Here is a 20,133-nt window from a genome sequence, read left to right as displayed (position 1 = left end):
CTGATTTCCCTTTTACTCCAATTTACCGCTCAAATTTTCGGCGTTCGTGCCCTATACGTATCTATGAGAACTTGTTTGAGTTTGATAGCATATTTATAGACAACTCCGCAGTGAACATAACTGAAAATAGTTAACTAGAACACGCATAATGTTTTTATTTGATAACAAAACTACTAAAATAAGTGTTTTTTTTTTTGTTTTGCAAAGTCGCTTCAAACAAAAGCCAACGCCAGGAGATACCAGGCGATCAGAGGATAAAAGAGCCCAGCTGTAAAGCTAGCCCATTGATAAGAAATACTAGCCGCACAATGCACGCAAAATCGCAAAATAAAATGGACTTCATACAAGCGCAATACAGCCGAGTTTACCGAATATTGATTTTTTAAGCACAGTTGCTGTGTCCCCTTAGTACAATCATTAACTCGTGTAAGTACCAAGTGTTCATAAAATGTAAAGGGTTAAGTCCAATGCCGATATAGCTGCATGCTGCATCAAAAGACTATGAGAGACATTTTTTAATACTACCAAAGACATATTTATCTCCGTATAGACATAGTCTAAGAAAAAAACGTACCTCAGTACAGTCAAGTGCAAAAATACGTATCGATTTTATCCGCTCAAAAATATGTACCGAGACCTTATTCCGCCGACATAAAGTGCTATGGGACATATTTTTGATAAGTTGTACGCACCCATATTTTTACACTTGACTGTACCATACAGAAGAAGGTACGGTGGCTTAGATGGCGTTACACTATTGAGGTACGCTCAGCTAGATGGTGCTAATATTAATATTTGACATTTTAACACATCAAGCTAAGAATATGGCCCAAATTGTCAAAACTGAGGTTCAAAAGTTTTAAGCCTGTGTCAAGAGATGGCAGTCTATGCACTGTGATTTGATTACACATTTTACTTTGACAGTAACTCTCTATAATACTCGATGGTTTAGACACAGTTAATAAAACTACTACTTTGCACGCAATCCTATGCAGACATCGCATTGACGCGCGAGAACTTCTCAATGGCCTCGGGGTGGCAAAGGGCAAAGGGCAACCTTACCTTCCCCAAGCAATAGTCCCTCCATCCTCTTCGCAAACAAATTATTATAATCCTCCATCAAATCAAACATCGCTATGATCTTATTCACCCTCTTGCAAAACGTGTCAAACTTCCCAAACACATAGTTCTCCGAAAAACTGAACTGCTCAGTATTGGGCAAAAACGGCTGATTCTTCACATAGAGGTACGTTTCTCTATAAGTCTTGTTTAGGATCAAACAGTGGGTAAGTTTGTCTCGGACTAAGGATCGGTCTTGGGACCAGATGGTCTCTTTGAAGCGGCATGTGATATATTGTTTGCATGTTTCGATCATTTGGTTGGTTATCTGAAATACGAGGGTTGCATGAAAAGACAGGTCTTAAAAGTTTCGAAATCTGCTTATCATCAGGTAAAACCTAGCTAAGATAGATTGGTGCCATTGATGATCAGTGGATAAAATAAATACAAAGATTTCTTAATCGTATTGCTATCAACCGGAGATTGAAGACTAGATGGGCTACATGAAATCATCAACAAAGAAATCCTCTCCGAATGACAACACATTTCCATGACTTGAATGAATTTGGCGTTGTCCTTCGCCTTGTTGTAGTAGAAATTTTGTGGACTGTGTCATGCTAAGATCTAGCAGTTGGCTAGTTAGCAGTAAGCAAGTTAGTTTATTATAAGAATCATCTTACCTTGACCATTAACGATGAAATTCTCTCCGACGTATTATAAAACTGCGATACACTATGTATCAGTCTCACGGTCTGCAGCAGACTCAATATTGAGTCTTTGATCTTCACCGGGTCGTCCAAGTATAAAGAATGGCAACACTTCTCCATGGCTTGAATGAATTTGGCGTTATCTTTTGCCTCGTTGTAGCAGAAAGTGATTTTGTGGTCTGTGTCTCGCCAGAGCTTGATGACTTTTGAGTTGGCTAGTTGAAGGCAGGTTAGGGTTAGTTGGACTTCGTTATCCTGTAAAAAGAAAATAGTTTAGAGTGGAGGTTATGGTATGATATATGGAAGAATATTAACTCTTGTTGGATATTATAGAGAGGACAATACAAGATAGTTTAGAGTGGAGGTTATAGTATGATATATGGAAGAACATTAACTCTTGTTGGATATTATAGAGAGGACAATACAAGGCTTGTATAATTTTTAAGAAAAAAAAACCGTCGCCTTTCGGATTCTGGTGAAAGCTACTTGCGAATGTTGGATTATGTAGAAATGTGTAAGTATTTTTTAAAACTGCTTTTAATGCTTTAATTATTAGATGGCAACACAAATGAATATCCGTATAACGTTAAGGTTTGAGGAGTTTCCTCAATTCCTCATGAATCCGATTATATTATAAGAAATCGAAGCTTGACAAACTTTGACTTGAAAACTCAATATGCTTAACAACCATAACTAAATAAATGTCACTGTTCTGAACTTAAATGCATGCTTTTCTTACAAAAATACCAAAGTCACTATGAGTGTGCCGTTCAGATTTGAGGAGTTCGGTTCTGACTATCATCAGCAGTTCCACTGCACCAAATGTCACTGTTCTGGACGTAAGTGCATGCTGTTCTTATAAAAATACCAAAGTCACTATAAGCGTGCCGTTCAGATTTGAGGAGTTCGGTTCTGACCATCATCAGCAGTTCCACTGTACCAAATGTCACTGTTCTAGACGTAAGCGCATGCTGTTCTTATAAAAATGGCAAAGTCACTGTAAGCGTGCCGTTCAGATTTGAGGAGTTTGGTTCTGGCCATCATCAGCAGTTCCACTGCACCAAATATCACTGTTCTGGACAAAAGTGCATGCTGTTCTTATAAAAATACCAAAGTCACTATAATAAGCGTGCCGTTCAGATTTGAGGAGTTCGGTTCTGACCATCATCAGCAATTCCAGTGCACCAAATGTCACTGTTCTGGACGAAAGTGCATGCTGTTCTTATAAAAATACCAAAGTCACTATAAGCGTGCCGTTCAGATTTGAAGAGTTCCGTTCTGGCCATCATCAGCAGTTCCACTGCACCAAATGTCACTGTTCCGTACCTAAATGCATGCTGTTCCTTTAAAAACATAAAAATCACCATATGTATGCCTTTCAGATTCGAGGAGTTCCCTCGATTTCTCCAGGATCCCATCATCAGAACTGGGTTTTGAGAAAAATGGGACCAATCTGTATGCATATACATTCAATCAAAAAAAAAATTTCAAAATCGGTCCAGTAACGACGGAGATATCGAGGAACAAACATAAAAAATAAAAATTAAAAAAAAATTAAAAAAAACATACAGACGACTTGATAACCGTCCTTCTTGAGAGATATGAGGCGACGGTTAAAAATGTATGCTCCCGGCATCACCTAACAATTGGCGGCTTTGCGGTGTTGATGTTGCAATCAAATTACTGGCAAATGATAGTATTTTTGGGAAAATCTGAATCTTGAACATACTATTTTACAGTCTGGCCAAACTACATAATTCTCCACCGTCGTATGCAATGATAAAGTGTCCATAAACATCTAAATTATACACTAAATATTACGTTACATTTTCTTCCGAGAGTACTTAAACTAAGTATAAAAATTCAGCAGTTTTTCCCACAAACCTGAAAAGCACGATGCACCCGGCATGCATAGAATAGGCTAGTTTCCTATACTTAAAATAAAATATTTTATGCAGTGCACGAAATAAATCATCACATAATTAGAAGAAAAATATGGACAGTAGTTATTTTTAAACATAATTTCTATTTAATAAGTCGAAGAAAAAGATATAAAGTAAATGAAAACCAGCGTTGCAGTAAAGTTTTCTAAAAAACATTTTTCTTAAAAAAATTACTGCAACATTATGCTAAAAAAAATAGAGTCGCGGCCCTGTAATTTTGGTTAAGTTATTTTTAATATCCATGTTTGACCTAATTATTTTAATTTTAACATTGTAACATTGTGATATTAAATAAAGCCATTCTATGTCTATGTCTATGTCTAAATGAGTTGGCGGTGACGTCACTCCTCAGTATTTCCATGTATTTCATAGTAATTCCATATTCAATCGTTTTGACAGTTCATAACATTACAGATTCATAAAAAGAAGCTGATTTGACTAGTAGGAAACTAGCCTATTGAAGTTCGTTCGCTACGCACTACGCCGTACGCATATCAAAAGGTTCGAAACACGGAGGCGGCCCCGGCCGTGTGTGTACCAGGGATACAAAACTACACTGAAGGTTGAAAATGTTGTGGAGCACCATAAAAAGCAAATAATTTTTCACCACACCAACTGTTAAAGGCTTACTGCTATTCGAAAACAGATAGCAAAATTGCATTTTATCCACAAGAGTGCAAAGTAATTTCATACAAATTTTAACTTGATGTCTTAAGCTCGCTGGTTGAATTTACCTATGATTTTGAATCATAAATATTGAATAAATTGATGGATTTGATTTAATTTGATGTTTTATAGTTAGTATTTTGTTCGTGTTGGTGTGGTGAAAAATTTAGTGTTTCACTCGGTGGCAAAGTTTGTTTAACCTTCGTGCCTTGAAACCCTCACAACGCTCAAGATTCCACTTTTTGAACCACTCGCTACGCTCGCGGTTCAATATTAGAATCTTTCGCTTGCTCGGGTATCAATATTGGCACGTGCGGTTAAACAACAACTTTGCCCCCTTCTAAAACAAATAACTGTTAATTTAATTTTGCAGACCTAATATTTCAAAGAACATTATATAGGTACTACCTACCCTCTACACTTCATGTACTCCTGAACATATCGGACTTAATAAAATACCTGTAAGTATGAAACTAGTTGTGAGAACTGTGCCCCCCTCTTCTTCCAGTACTCTAGTTCGTCTTGTGGGCCGCTGGAGTCTACTTCTCGGCGCAGCTGCTCACTTTCGCTAAGTATCTGGTGACAATTTTTTTTATTAGATTTGAATATCGATAGGACCTGTACCCAAAGAGTACAGTCGTTGACTTCGGTGGCGAACGATACTCGATAGGCTCTCACCATACATTACACATGACCACGTTTTATATGATCTGCCGTCTTCTTTTAGGAATACAAGTGTGTTTAAGTACGTGTGTAGGTAAGTATGTACAAAACTGCCAATCACTTATACTTTTTAGTAGTAATACAATATCCGCTTCAATTTCATACGTCAACATAACAACTCTACAAACAATGACCAGAAAATCTATATAATAAAACTGTATGGAGGCGGCTTCACTTTTTATCATACTGGGGGTGCAATAACGAAGAAGAGGTTTGCAAAGTCGGAATCATATTCATAACAATCGTAACCTATACTTATCAATGAAAGTTAACTTCAATGCACCCGTCCTTTGCGTACTTGTGGACCTAGACAGAGACAGCAAATCTCTCAACAACCTAGTCATGACCTTTAAAACCAGAGAAGCACAATAAACTGTACGAATGTAGTTGTAAAGAAACGTCATTAGTAATTACAGTAATGACGTTTCTTTACAACTACATTCGTACAGTTTATTGTGCTTCTCTGGTTTTAAAGGTCATAACTAGGTTGTTGAGAGATTTGCTGTCTCTGTCTAGGTCCACAAGTACGCAAAGGACGGGTGCATCGAAGTTAACTTTCATTGATAAGTATAGTGCGGGGCGGAAACGGCTAATTAGTATGAGAGTACAGTCCCTGCTGGCAGAAAGCATGAAACTTGGCATGTATATAGCTTATAGGTTTATAAGAAAATATGGAAGTAGAAACACGCCGAGGTGTCAATGTTTCCCCTCTTTCCCCCACTTTTGTTTCCCTGATTTCAGTTTTTTAATATTTCCATGAAAACCGTTAAAGCTACCATCACGATGTCTAGGAGAAATTTTTCTTCATAAAATTCTGTACAATATTGTCTTTAGAAGTATAAAGCTAGAACTTATAATTTTCAAACTATGCTCATTTTCCCCTAACGATATTTCTCTTTGGTGACCTGAACGATAAGTAAGACTAGCGACTTTGCTCTTTTACCTGTGGCGATGTTGCTTCACAAAATTGTTCCTTGGGTCAAACTGATCCGATTTAGCTCAATAGTCATGAAATCGCACGTCACTACCCCCCACAAAGACAAGGGGAAAGGGCCGGTTTCCTTGGTGAAAACTATGCATTACTTCTTTTTGCTCTTAGTGACTAGGGCAAATCGTATATCATTTTCGTGTAATATAAGGACGAGTTAATCATTTCTGAAAAAATCGTTGCACCTTTTCATACAAAAATAACGATTTGTCACTGTTCTGAACGTAAATGCATGCTGTTCTTATAGAAACACAAAAATCACTATATCCTATGCCTTTAATATTTGAGGAGTTCCCTCGACTTCTCCAGGATTCCATCATCAGAACTGGGTTATTAGCTAATCTGTCCTATGTTTTTAACCGTCCCCTCATATCTCAAGAAAGACGGTTATCAAGTCGTCTGTATGTTTTTTTTTTTATTGTTTGTTCCTCGATATCTCCGTCGTTCCTGGACCGATTTTGAAAATTTTTTTTGATTGAATGTATATGCATACAGATTGGTCCCATTTTTCTCAGAACCCAGTTCTGATGATGGGATCCTGGAGAAATCGAGGGAACTCCTCGAATCTGAAAGGCATACATGTGTTGATTTTTGTGTTTTTAAAGGAACAGCATGCATTTAGGTACGGAACATTGACATTTGGTGCAGTGATGATGGCCAGAACGGAACTCTTCAAATCTGAACGGCACGCTTATAGTGACTTTGGTATTTTTATACGAACAGCATGCACTTTCGTCCAGAACAGTGACATTTGGTACAGTGGAATTTCTGATGAATGTCAGAACCGAACTCCTCAAATCTGAACGGCACGCTTATAGTGACTTTGGTATTTTTATAAGAACAGCATGCACTTTCGTCCAGAACAGTGACATTTGGTACAGTGGAATTTCTGATGATGGTCAGAACCGAACTCCTCAAATCTGAACGGCACGCTTATAGTGACTTTGGTATTTTTATACGAACAGCATGCACTTTCGTCCAGAACAGTGACATTTGGTACAGTGGAATTTCTGATGATGGTCAGAACCGAACTCCTCAAATCTAAACGGCACGCTTATAGTGACTTTGGTATTTTTATAAGAACAGCATGCACTTTCGTCCAGAACAGTGACATTTGGTGCAGTGGAACTGCTGATGATGGCCAGAACCAAACTCCTCAAATCTGAACGGCACGCTTATAGTGACTTTGCCATTTTTATAAGAACAGCAGGCACTTACGTCTAGCACAGTGACATTTGGTACAGTGGAACTGCTGATGATGGTCAGAACCGAACTCCTCAAATCTGAACGTCACGCTTATAGTGACTTTGGTATTTTTATAAGAACAGCATGCACTTACGTCCAGAACAGTGACATTTGGTGCAGTGGAACTGCTGATGATAGGCAGAACCAAACTCCTCAAACCTGAACGGCACACTCATAGTGACTTTGGTATTTTTGTAAGAAAAGCATGCATTTAAGTTCAGAACAGTGACATTTATTTAGTTATGTTTGTTAAGCATATTGAGTTTTGAAGTCAAAGTTTGTCAAGCTTCGATTTCTTATAATATAATCGGATTCATGAGGAATTGAGGAAACTCCTCAAACCTTAACGTTATACGGATATTCATTTGTGTTGCCATCTAATAATTAAAGCATTAAAAGCAGTTTTAAAAAATACTTACACACATTTCTACATAATCCAACATTCGCAAGTAGCTTTCACCAGAACCCGAAAGGCGACGGTTTTTTTTTCTTAAAAATTATATTTGTTGATAATTGCCGCGATGTTACTGTAAATGCCATAACTTCCATACTTAATGAAATACATAAAAATTAATTATTTTGCTATAGAATCGTTATTTTTGTATGAAGAGGTGCAACGATTTTTTCAGAAATGATTAACTCGTCCTTATATTACACGAAAATGATATACGATTTGCCCTAGTCACTAAGAGCAAAAAGAAGTAATGCATAGATTTCACCGAGGAAACCGGCCCTTTCCCCTTGTCTTTGTGGGGGGTAGTGACGTGCGATTTCATGACTATTGAACTAAATCGGATCAGTTTGACTCAAGGAACAATTTTGTGAAGCAACATCGTCACGGGTAAAAGAGCAAAGGCGCTAGTCTTACTTATCGTTCAGGTCACCAAAGAGAAATATCGTTAGGGGAAAATCAGCATAGTTTGAAAATTATAAGTTCTAGCTTTATACTTCCAAAGACAATATTGTAGAGAATTTTATGAAGAATATACTTCTCCTGGACATCGTGATGGTAGCTTTCACGGTTTTCATGGAAATATTAAAAAACTGAAATCAGGGATACAAAAGTGGGGGGAAAGAGGGGAAACATTGACACCTCGGCGTGTTTCTACTTCCATATTTTCTTATAAACCTATAAGCTATATGCATGCCAAGTTTCATGCTTTCTGCCAGACCGGACTGTACATCTGGTTAAGAACTCGTACTATATGGTTGGTATGGTTATGATTGTTATGAATATGATTCCGACTTTGCAAACCTCTTCTTCGTTATTGCACCCCCAGTATGATAAAGAGTGAAGCCGCCTCCATACCGACTATTGATTTGGCCGACTAGGCCGACTACCGACTAGTCGGCGCTGGAGTGGCCGATTAGTCGGCCGACTAGTCGGCTAGTCGGCCAAAACAGTTTTTCTACTATATTCACATTTTGAATGTCATTTTTGGCATTTCGTTCGCGCTTTTCATGCTTTTTTAGTTTTTTACAGTTTCGAAAGTCTATGAGAATATTTATATACATTTTTCATTTTTGACAACCGGTTTGGCATAGTAGGTAGTGAATTAGTGATCCTGCCTATGAAATTGATAGTCCTAAGAAGGACATTTATTTCTGTGATGATTACAGATATTTGTTGTTTTGACTAAGTAAGCCACAACAAGTTGGTACATAATACAAGCACATCACCTGTTGATTTATTTTTGTGCTGTTTTTCTATCACTTATGAAGTGCCGACTAATCGGCCTTTTTTGCTGACTAGTCGCCGACTAATCGCCGACTACAAAAGTGGCCGGATAGTCGGCTTTCCCGACTAGTCGGTGACTAGTCGGTACATCCCTCATTCGAGTCGTACGAAGTCATTACTTCAAGAGAGGTTGCCAATGCCAACACAGCAGGCATTCGAACAATATAACTCTGGGATATAACCGCAAAAACGTTAAATTTCTCTTTCATTACAAATCAGGTGTAATTAGACTGACAAAGAAATACGTCCACTAGTTACGATTTTCGGCGGCCGCTCGTCTTATGGCTCTCTGAAGCCCAGGCCCCGTAGCCGAATGGCATTTCTCCGACGCCAAACGAAAGCGATACGCCGCTGGCTCTGTCGCGCCAATACGCAAGCGCGATAGAGATAGATATCTACTAGCGCTTCGTTTCGTGAGCGTTTCGTGAGCGATTGTGCCATTCGGCTAGCCACCCTGATCTTTATTATCCACTCAAGCGGCTGAGTACTTATAGGACAGTTCACGATAGAAAGGAACGGACCGGAACGACGTGTAAACCTCAATAACTTCCGTAGATTTAGTGACATGACAGTGCGTAAAATATTCTGCAGAAATTGCCTTGTTAGTATGTTAGTGTGCGTCAAAACCAAAGAAATATATAACTCCGTATAGACAGATAAAGTCTAAGAAAAAAACGTACCTCAGTACCATACAGCAAAAGGTACGGCGGCCTAGATGGCATTACACCTTTGGGATACGCTCAGCTAGATGGCGCTAATATTTGACAGTTAATATTTGACATTTTAAAACATATCGAGTTAAGAATATGGCCTAAATTGTCAAAACTGAGGTTCAAAAGTTTTAAGCCCGTGTTAAGATTAAGAGATGGCAGTCTATGCACTGTGATTACACATTATACTTTGACAGTAACTAACTCTATAATACTCGATCCTCTTTGGTCAAAACGTAGAAGAGCATTTTCAGAATTTGGGACACCCCAATTAGCAAAAGTTCTTAACAAAAATTAACTCACTGTCAGTTTTGTGACTTTTGTGACGCTAATTAAGCATGAAATTTCTATAAAAATATTGTTTTTGTGTTAATAATAACATAAACTTTAAAAAGCGATAATCTACATTCAGAATGTGAACAAGTTTATCTTTAGATAGATTTTATGCTTAACTGTCGTCACAAAACTGACAGCGAGTTATTTTTTGTTAACAACTTTCGCTAATTGGGGTGTCCCAAATTCTGAAAATGCTCAGCAGCTAAATTTGACCCACTTCCCGGTTTCCGATTGAGCTGAAATTTTGGGTTGTCTATTGTTTGCCCGACAGTCATTTAACATAATATTCATTTGCCCGAATCTAACTTGCCTGAATTTCATTTGCCCGAATGATTTGTTTACCATAAAAATCATATGACATACTCGTTGTTTATCCGAATATTACCTTCCATAATCATACAATGCCATACTATTTGTTAGCCATATTATTAAGTGCAATAATATGGTTTCATAGAATATTCAAACGCCATAAGCAATTATTGCCATATTAATTGTTGCCCATATTATTACCTAACCTAACCTACTTTCTGATAGCAGTTTCATTTTCCAGGGTCACAGTTCTAACCTAACCTAACCTACTTTTCCAGCAGTTTCATTCTCCAGGGGTCACAGTTCTAACCTAACCTAACCTACTTTCTGATAGCAGTTTCATTTTCCAGGGGTCGCAGTTCTAACCTAACCTAACCTACTGTCTGATAGTATTTTCATTTTCCGGGGGTCACAGTTCTAACCTAACCTAACCTACTTTTCAAGCAGTTTCCTTTTCCAGAGGTTCACAGTTCTAACCTAACCTAACCTACTTTCTGATAGCAGTTTCATTTTCCAGGGGGTCACAGTTCTAACCTAACCTAACCTACTTTCTGATAGCAGTTTCATTCTCTAGTCCTTCTAGTACCTATTATAGTAGTTTTTGATTCTGCCAAAACACATTATGGAAATTGACTTTTCTGGACGCTAATTTGTATGATAAATGATGGTATGGAATGTGGTAATTACGGATTTCGATGATTCTGACAAATGACATTATGGAAACTGACTTTATGGGAAACAAAGTTTCTGGCACTAGATTAATATAGTAAACAATGATTATGGCATAAGATGTTATGAGAAACAATATTATGATTGTTGAATAGGATGGCAAATAAAATTATGGCAAATGAAATTCTGGCAAATGGGGGTATCCCGAAATTTTGCACACATATGTAAATCACGTGACAATGCAATATTATGGTATCATGGAGCTGATTTGATGATGGAGCAGAAAGGTGGTCATATGGGAACTCTGTCATAAAACGTCGTATCCCCATCGAGTAAGGGGTTTTTAGAAACGTATCGGAGAGCAATAGATGACTGTTGAAAGAAAGGTACAGCCGGCGATAAAAGCTTGTGCCAAAAATGAAATGTTATTTGCAATAAACCAAAGAGGATCAAGTATTATAGAGAGTTACTGTCAAAGTAAAATGTGTAATCACAGTGTATAGACTGCCATTTCTCCACACAGGCTTAAAACTTTTGAACCTCAGTTTTGATAATTTGGCCCATATTCTTAGCTTGATATGTGTTAAAATGTCAAATATTTTTGTAAGCGCCATCTAGCCGAGCGTTCCCCAGAGGTGTAACGCCATCTTGGCCACCGTACCTTTTTCTCTATGGCTTCGAGGTACGTTTTTTTCTTAGACCTTATCCGTCTATACGGAGTTACATATCGTCACTACTTTATAAAAATCTCGTATCTCACGCTGCTCCTCAAAGTTAAAACGCAGTAAGTCTATATGCATTCCATACATACTACAATTTTCTTTTCATTAACAGACGAAGATACAAGTTTTTTTTCAAAGTAGTGACGATATGTCTAAATTTGCAAAAAACTTGTTAACTCTAGTCATTTTCATCTAACGTGCTCGTGCCTGCTCGTGTCACCACCAGTACTACGAAGTACTAAGTCTTTTTTGACATTGAAATTTGTCTTATTTGACAGGGTATATTATCAGTTGGATATTATATTTTACAAATTCAAAAGGGATTCGTTGTCAAAACGTACCCCAGGCTCCCATTAGCCGTGGCATATGCCGGGATAACGCAGGGTAGGATGATGATTGTCAAAGGGATACAATTAAAAACCAACCTCCATAACCTTCTTGATCCACTCGTTAACCCTCTCCTCAAGCATGGTGATGGTGTTAGGATTCTTAGTCATCTCTTTGAGCTGTGTGTGATCTGTCACGGTCGCCATGTGAGAGTGGCCGTCTTCGAACAAGTTCACTTGGCCGCAGACGTCTTCGCAGACTGGAATTTGAAAAATAGTTAAAAGGTTGATACTGGATCATTGTTGTTCTTAGTGTACACTTAGTGTAGGGCCTGATTGCACGTTCATATTGGGCGTCCAACGGGGTGGGGCATGCGGCGTGCATGTCAAACAATGAGGAGGCACACTCAAAGGTTATGACAGATGGTGCCACCCTATTAGTCCATTGCACAAATAAAAAATGTCATACGTAAGAGCCAGAAGATAATATTTGTTTTCTCTCTCTCACATATGAATGACAGTGACATGCCTAGGCAGTTGCACAGGCGCCGCCTGGCGGGTTAAAATGTCAGTGGGCCTCCTCATTGAAGCTCACACAAGTGTCCTGAGTCGACGCTGCATAGGGTGGACGCATCATGCTCGCCCGCCCCGCTACACGCCCCGCTCCGAGCGTCCGCTCAGGGTACGTAGCCTAACGGCTCAGCCACGACAGTGGTCTAAGCGCGACAGCGGTGAGCGGCGGACATACATTGAAGCGAGACACAGCGATGGGACTTTTCATTCGCACGTATGGCTGCCGCTCACCGCTTTCGCGCTTAGACCAATGTCGTGGCTGAACCGTAATGGCACAAACGCTCACGAAACGAAACGCTCGTAGATATCTATCTCTATCGCTCGTGCGTATTGGCGCGACAGAGCCAGACTATACCTTTCGCGGCGTTTCGTTTTCGTTTCGCGTCGCAGAAATGCCATTCGGCTACGGCACCAGTGGCCCGTTTCTCGAAAGGTACAAGCCTTGTATTACAAGTGTGTTTCCATGATAACCCATACGATTTGACAGTTCGCGCACTTGTAATACAAGGCTTGTACCACAGAACTTAATTTAGATAGAAGAAACAAAGTCATATATTTGTATAGGGGCCGAGCGTGTCAAATTTTGTACTGAAGTTGATTCTTGCCTGTAATTTTAAATATGTCTCAGGCTCTTGATTGTTCTTAATTTTTGTGTTGTTGCAATTGAATATCACGTAACGAGGGATTTTTTATGTTTTGGTTGACTTTAACTTACAAAAATTGACGCCCGAAAGCTGCAAGCTGCGAGTAAAGACGGACAACTCAGTGGATTTCACTGAGTTCATTTGACACGCTAAGTAGATACGTTTGCTTGATCTATGGTATATATGACATCTGTGGCTTGTAGGTACCTTTCGAGAAACGGGCCACTGGCCTTATATTACATTGTTAGGTCGCCATACGAAAACTAGCTACTTGAAAATGTTTGCGACAGAAGACTTGATTAAATCGCGGATTCTGATGCTTTAAATAGGGTCTTTATCTCAAAAGGAAAAACGCTGAACCCTTATAGGATGATATTAGGATCTAGTGCGTCTGTTTGTCGGCCCGTCTATTTTAAGTACTGTTTTTATTGAATACATTACAATGCGACTTATTGTTAGTGTGCTGAACGTATAAAGTCATAGCGGCGTGAAGCAAAACTGCAAGTTCATAAGAGTTCATGTTTATTATTGATTTACTTTAATTGGTAGTCAGTAGTCAGAGTATCGATTAAAATACTGGCTATTTTTATATTTCTTTACTAGGAGTTTAGGAAAATAAGAAGTACCTACTTTATACTAATGAAAGAGAGTTAAATGAAAGAAAGGGACTTCTGCGTGTGCACAACTTGTACATGTACAGTCAAGTGTAAAAATATGGATGCGTACAACTTATCAAAAATATGTCCCATAGCACTTTATGTCGGCGGAATAAGGTCTCGGTACATATTTTTGAGCGGATAAAATCGATACGTATTTTTGCACTTGACTGTACAGATGTAGTGCGAAAAGATTTTAGTTCGTATTGTAAAGGAAACGTACGAATGTGCTACTATACTGTATGCATGTATATACCTACTGTACCTGACAGGTATGCTATTTCAGTCAAATTAAAAAATAAATGTCAGTATTTATTTATTTAATCTTTATTGCACAAAAGAAACCTTAAAGTACAAAACGCGAACTTAATGCCATAAGGCATTCTCTACCAGTCAACCTTTAGGCAAAGCAGAAAAATTGTGGGCGGTGCTACTTTAAAAAGTCCAACAAATAATTGACTGAACTAGCATGACAAATACGAACGTTTCCGGAAAAATATGAAGGAAATCCTTTTCGCACTACATGTACATACATGTTTTAAAATTAAATAAAAGTTTCTTCATCACACCAACTGTTAAAAGCTTCAATAAAAACCGGCCAAGAGCGTGTCGGGCCACGCTCAGTGTAGGGTTCCGTAGTTTTCCGTATTTTTCTCAAAAACTACAGAACCTATCAAGTTTAAAACAATTTTCCTAGAAAGTTTTTATAAAGTTCTACTTTTGTGATTTTTTTCATATTTTTTAAACATATGGTTCAAAAGTTAGAGGGGGGGGACGCACTTTTTTTTCCTTTAGGAGCGATTATTTCCGAAAGTATTAATATTATCAAAAAACAATCTTAGTAAACCCTTATTCATTTTTAAATACCTATCCAACAATATATCACACGTTGGGGTTAGAATGAAAAAAAATATCAGCCCCCACTTTACATGTAGGGGGGGTACCCTAATAAAACATTTTTTTCCATTTTTTATTTTTGCACTTTGTTGGCGTGATTGATATACATATTGGTACCAAATTTCAGTTTTCTAGTGCTTACGGTTACTGAGATTATCCGCGGACGGACGGACGGACGGACGGACGGACGGACGGACGGACGGACGGACGGACGGACGGACAGACAGACATGGCGAAACTATAAGGGTTCCTAGTTGACTACGGAACCCTAAAAATGAAATGGCAAAGTTGCATTTTATCCACAAGAGTGCAAAGTAATTTCATACAAATTCCAAAATGATGCCCAGAGCTGGCAGGCACGTTTAAATCTTATACTTTTAAACGAGCAATTCTTGTATATTTATTTATTTATTTATTTATTTATTTATATATATATTTATTTACACTGACGATCTCGGAAACCGCTCTAACGATTTCGCAGAAATTTGTTATGTGGGGGTTTTTGGGGGTGAAAAATCGGTCTAACTTATCCTTAGGTCCCGGAAAACGCGAATTTTCGAGTTTTCATGCGTTTTTCTTCGCGCGCCATCTCGTGTGCAGTAGTTGTACTGTTAAGACAGAATTCTTTCGGTCGATGTAAGTACTATTTATTGCAAACACTAGATGGCGACACAGGTCAAGGCTAAAACGAATAGAAAATACACTATTTGAGTTTTTGTGGCGAAATGCGCGCCATCTCGTGTGGAGTAGCTGTGTTGTTAAGGCTGAGAATTCTTTCGCTCGATGTAGGTACTATTCATTTTTGAACTAGATGGCGACACATGTCAAGGATACGAAACAGAACCGAGCGAAGCTCGGTTGCCCAGATATTTATGTTTAAATGATAATTCTGATTGATGAATGATGATTTTGAACTAGTTTGATGTTTTACATTTAGTACTTTCCTTGTGTTGGTAGCCTAGCGGTAAGTACGTGCGACTTTCGTTCCGGCGGTCGCGGGTTTGAACCCCGGCTCGCACCAATAACTTTTTGGAACTTATGTGCGATTCTATGATCCATTATGATAAGACTTTTGCACCTTTAAAAGCAGATATTTATTAAGGACCTAAACCCTGGTTCGTGACGATAGGAAACATGTTCTCATCTTAATCACCGTCCACTCTAGGGTTCTCTTTTGTTGACTGGTTATCCATTAGCTATCGTACATAAGGTCTACTGAGTCAGGAATGTTGGTACATTGTTGATCAGAATGTTATGATCATATGTTGTTGTACCTTTAAGAACGGAACGGAAGGACCTTAATCCTGGCAGCAGCTGGTTCTTGACGATAGGGAATCTGGTCTCAGCTTCGTCACCATCCGCACTAGGATGCGCAAGCGCACTCATATAGACGTGCTCCACGACACGCTCAATCACCGTCATAAGGCCCACCTTCCCAGCTTTCAGTGGCCAATAAGAACCTATCCTATAGTATAGACCAAAGGTAATATAGTTTGCAAAGATTTTTGTACCTTTGAGAGCGGAGCAGAAGGACCTCAACCCCGGCAGCAGCTGGTTCTTGACGATAGGGAATCTGGTCTCATCTTCGTCACCATCCGCACTGGGATGCGCAAGCGCACTCATATAGACGTGCTCCACGACACGCTCGATCGCCGTCACCAGACCCACCTTCTCAGCGTTCAGGATACCGCAGAATCTGAAGATGATAAGGTATAAACTAATGGAGAACCCGGTCACAGTATAAAAAAGATTACTATCGTACAGTATGGCCACTTCCGCTCCCCGCTGAAAGTGCCACCCACCCCCTCTCGGTTACCTCACAGTTACCGCCTGTCAAAAACGCGAACAGTCGACCTACACGAGCTTAGAATATGTGCTAGGAACGCGCCTCTTTCATATATTTGATCGCCAGTGTCCGAGGTGTGACCCGGTTTTTGGAATAGGCTACTTGACCCTTTTTCAAAGTATGTCTTATATTATTAATTACTGTCTAATTAGACGAAAAAAAATAGTACCATATTTTATTACGACTTAAAAACCCGCAAAAAAATATTTAAAGTTTACTTTTACGTGATCAGGCAAAAACAACATCAGCCATATTAATCTATAGAATATCTATGACATGACGTCAGTATATTTAGAAAAAAATATTTCACATTGTCACACCCGTCAACGACTATGAATTTTAATACAATAGAAGTTGCTTCTATGGAGATCAGATTAAGTACTACCTATAATTTCCATAGTTGATCTGAATTATGTGACGTCACTCCATTGGCCAAAACCGTTTTCGGGGTCCATAATTAAAAAAAAACATACACACATCTTTAATTAAAAAATACTCAGTCATCACGCACTTTTAATGCCCGCAAGCTATAAATATTGATTTCTTAAGTCAAATACTACAAATAACAATAACTTGATGTGCTAAATTCGATACGAGTCTAGTAGCCTATTGCAAAATCGGGATGGAAACCGTCTACAGACTAATTTCACTTTAAAACTCTCATATTATTATTATTATTTGTTTGTCTTTTCCAGTTCTCGGGACCATGGGGTCCCGGACTTTTGGGAGGCGTGAGTGGGACAGAAGCCAATAGCGCAGAGACCCTTTAAGACAATTTAATTTAAAAAGTAATGTGACACTAACCGGTGATTATCCCTGTAGGCCTAGCACATGATGGCCGCGAGAGTATGTCGCCGCGAGATAGATGACACGTCTTTTTCTAACTGTACTAATGACATAAGGACGGGTAGTCTATCTCGCGGCGACATACTCTCGCGGCAATCATGTGCTAACCCTGCTGTCCGCACTATAGAATGCACCCAAGGACAAGCCCTGGTTAGTGTTCCTCAGGCAGCTGTTAAAAAGATTCTAGTACCTCTAGTACCTAGGATTATACTCACAAATCCTTGTGGAACCCCTCCTCAGGCAGCTGTTTACTGACATTGATCCGGAACATGTATATACAAACTCCTGTGAACTTGACATCCCACCCGTCTGAGAGGAACAGCTTCCTTTTCATCGTGACTTGCGGCGGGGGCTGCCTCCCCTGCCCCTGTTGACGCGGCTTTGTTCCTGTAAAAATTGAATTCACTATGAGTAAATATCGTCATCATTCAATTTAAGTAGATGCCAGCCTGGCCAAAGTCATAATCCAGAGTTATAGGTTATCGTAAGTTATCTGTGTCTATCGCTCTTCCCCACCAGTACGACAGATCCAGTGGAGTTTCGATCGCTACTTTGATGAATGATTGCTACTTTGGCTTGATTGGCTCTTGCTGATGCAGCTTTATTTAATTGTCTCCACCTAGTTAACCTAGGTAAGCTAACCCTTTTTGCGTCCTGATAAGACTTACGGTGTTCCCTACCTCTCTTTCTATTTTAGACGTGTGAAGATAATTATCATTATGTAGAAATGCTAAGACAGCGTGTCTTTAAATTTGACCGATTCGATGTTTCAATGGCAAACCATTTCTCAATTTAGCAAGATATGACCAGTCTACACCCAACCAACTTTTCCTTGACATTGGCGATGTAGCAAACATAGACAGAGGGATAGACAGAGTTGCACTTCAATTTTCAAGTGCTAATTTTGTCTTTTAGGTACGGGACTATAATAAATTTAGGTTACCTTCGACGGGCGCACGTTCCACCACCTCCTCCACATCCTGGTAGTACCAGAGTAGCTTGTTGCGCATGTGCGGAAGGAACAGCTGGTTGATGTCGTCCAACTGAAATTCCAAGGTTTATATTAACGGAAGTTGTCTTATAAACAATAGATTAATTAATATAAGAAGATCATACCATCCCATACGACCGGTCTGGCTCGGTCGGTAGGTGACCCTACCTTCTAAGCCGCGGTTCTGGGTTCGAATCCCGGTAAGGGCATTTACTTATTTGTGTGATGAGCACAGATATTTGTTCCTGAGTCATGGATGTTTTCTTTGTATATAAGTATGTATTTATCTATTTCAGTATGTATATCGTCGCTTAGCACCCATAATACAAGCTTTGCTTAGTTTGGGGCTAAGTTGATCCGTGTAGGATGTCCCCAATATTTATTTATTTATTTTTATTTATACATTAAAATGCGGCCGCCTAAGAACGCGCATACACTACACACGTAGATGGCACCACAATTAGGGTTGTAAATAGAAAAAAAACCAAATTTTTTTTTCAGAATTGTGAAAAAAAACATGAAAAAAAACCGAGCACCTTGGTTTTTTTTCTAGATATGGTTTTTTTCAGATGAACAAATAATACGACAATAACGGTTTTTCATGAGTTGTAACGTGTTTCAATAACAATAACGTAAATTTTAATTCAATTAACATTCAGTATACAAACGTTTATTGGGGAATCCCCGATGCTGCGTGTAGCGTGGAGAGGCGGTGGTGTTGCCAACAGTAAAAAGTGATAACTACCAACTACAGATTTCGTAAATGTTACTTTTATAAGACCAGAAATTGAAGTTATTTGAATAAATTCGTTTAATAGTTAACATTAAGTCTAAAAAACCGTATAAAAGTATTAACTACTTTCAAATTTTGAGATTTCGTACTTTAGAAAAAAAACATACTCCAGAAAAAAAACTGTTTTTTTCACGGTTTTTTTTTCATGTTTTTTTTTCAATCCAGAAAAAAAAACCGTTTTTTTGCAACCCTAACCACAATAAATGCCTCGTTGCGATCCTTTATTTGTAGACTGGCGATGGCGTTAAGTGTCACTTTCGAGCCATAAATCTGCAAGTATAATCGAAAGCTACAAGACATTCTTTTGTGGCGCCTTCTATGTGTGGTATAGTGTATGCGCGTTATTAGGCGGTCGCATTTTAATGTATGGGATGGTATGATCTTCTTATATTTAATCTATGTATAAATGTGACTGGGGTGATCATATAGCTGACATAGAACCCAAATCAATATAACCTAACCACAATATTAAAGATTTGGAAAAACCCCCGACCGCGACATAGTAGACCGATTTTCATGAAACATGGTTGAGAACACTCCCGACTAACTCAGCTTTCAGGCAAAAAAAAAACGAAATCTAAATCGGTTCATCCGTTTGGGACCTACGATGCTACAGACAGACACACACAAAGACGAATAGACAGACAAACAGACAGACAGACACGTCAAACTTATAACACCCCGTCGTTTTTGCGTCGGGGGTTAAAAATGAACTAGGTATATCCAAAATGTTTTTGCACTCGTGT

General features: G+C 38.8%; 1 protein-coding gene across 1 annotated transcript in view; it reads right to left on the bottom strand.

Moving 5' to 3' along the window:
- The window catches only part of LOC125240509 (dynein axonemal heavy chain 5), a 110,825-nt gene that overhangs the window by 85,544 nt on the left and 5,148 nt on the right, over positions 1 to 20,133 (bottom strand). Inside the window, exons 3-9 of the mRNA XM_048148400.1 lie at positions 18,547 to 18,646; positions 17,819 to 17,990; positions 16,423 to 16,607; positions 12,241 to 12,401; positions 4,835 to 4,951; positions 1,740 to 2,021; positions 1,063 to 1,387 (exon numbers count right to left, since the gene is read on the bottom strand). Of these exons, the coding sequence (XP_048004357.1) occupies positions 1,063 to 1,387; positions 1,740 to 2,021; positions 4,835 to 4,951; positions 12,241 to 12,401; positions 16,423 to 16,607; positions 17,819 to 17,990; positions 18,547 to 18,646 (1,342 nt within the window). The remainder of the gene's footprint in view (positions 1 to 1,062; positions 1,388 to 1,739; positions 2,022 to 4,834; positions 4,952 to 12,240; positions 12,402 to 16,422; positions 16,608 to 17,818; positions 17,991 to 18,546; positions 18,647 to 20,133) is intronic.

This window comes from Leguminivora glycinivorella, chromosome Z, assembly GCF_023078275.1.
Source record: "Leguminivora glycinivorella isolate SPB_JAAS2020 chromosome Z, LegGlyc_1.1, whole genome shotgun sequence".
NCBI classification, from domain to species: Eukaryota; Metazoa; Arthropoda; class Insecta; order Lepidoptera; family Tortricidae; genus Leguminivora; species Leguminivora glycinivorella.
The sequence above is the reverse complement of the archived record's forward strand: the minus strand, read 5'-3'. Positions and strand labels throughout refer to the sequence as shown.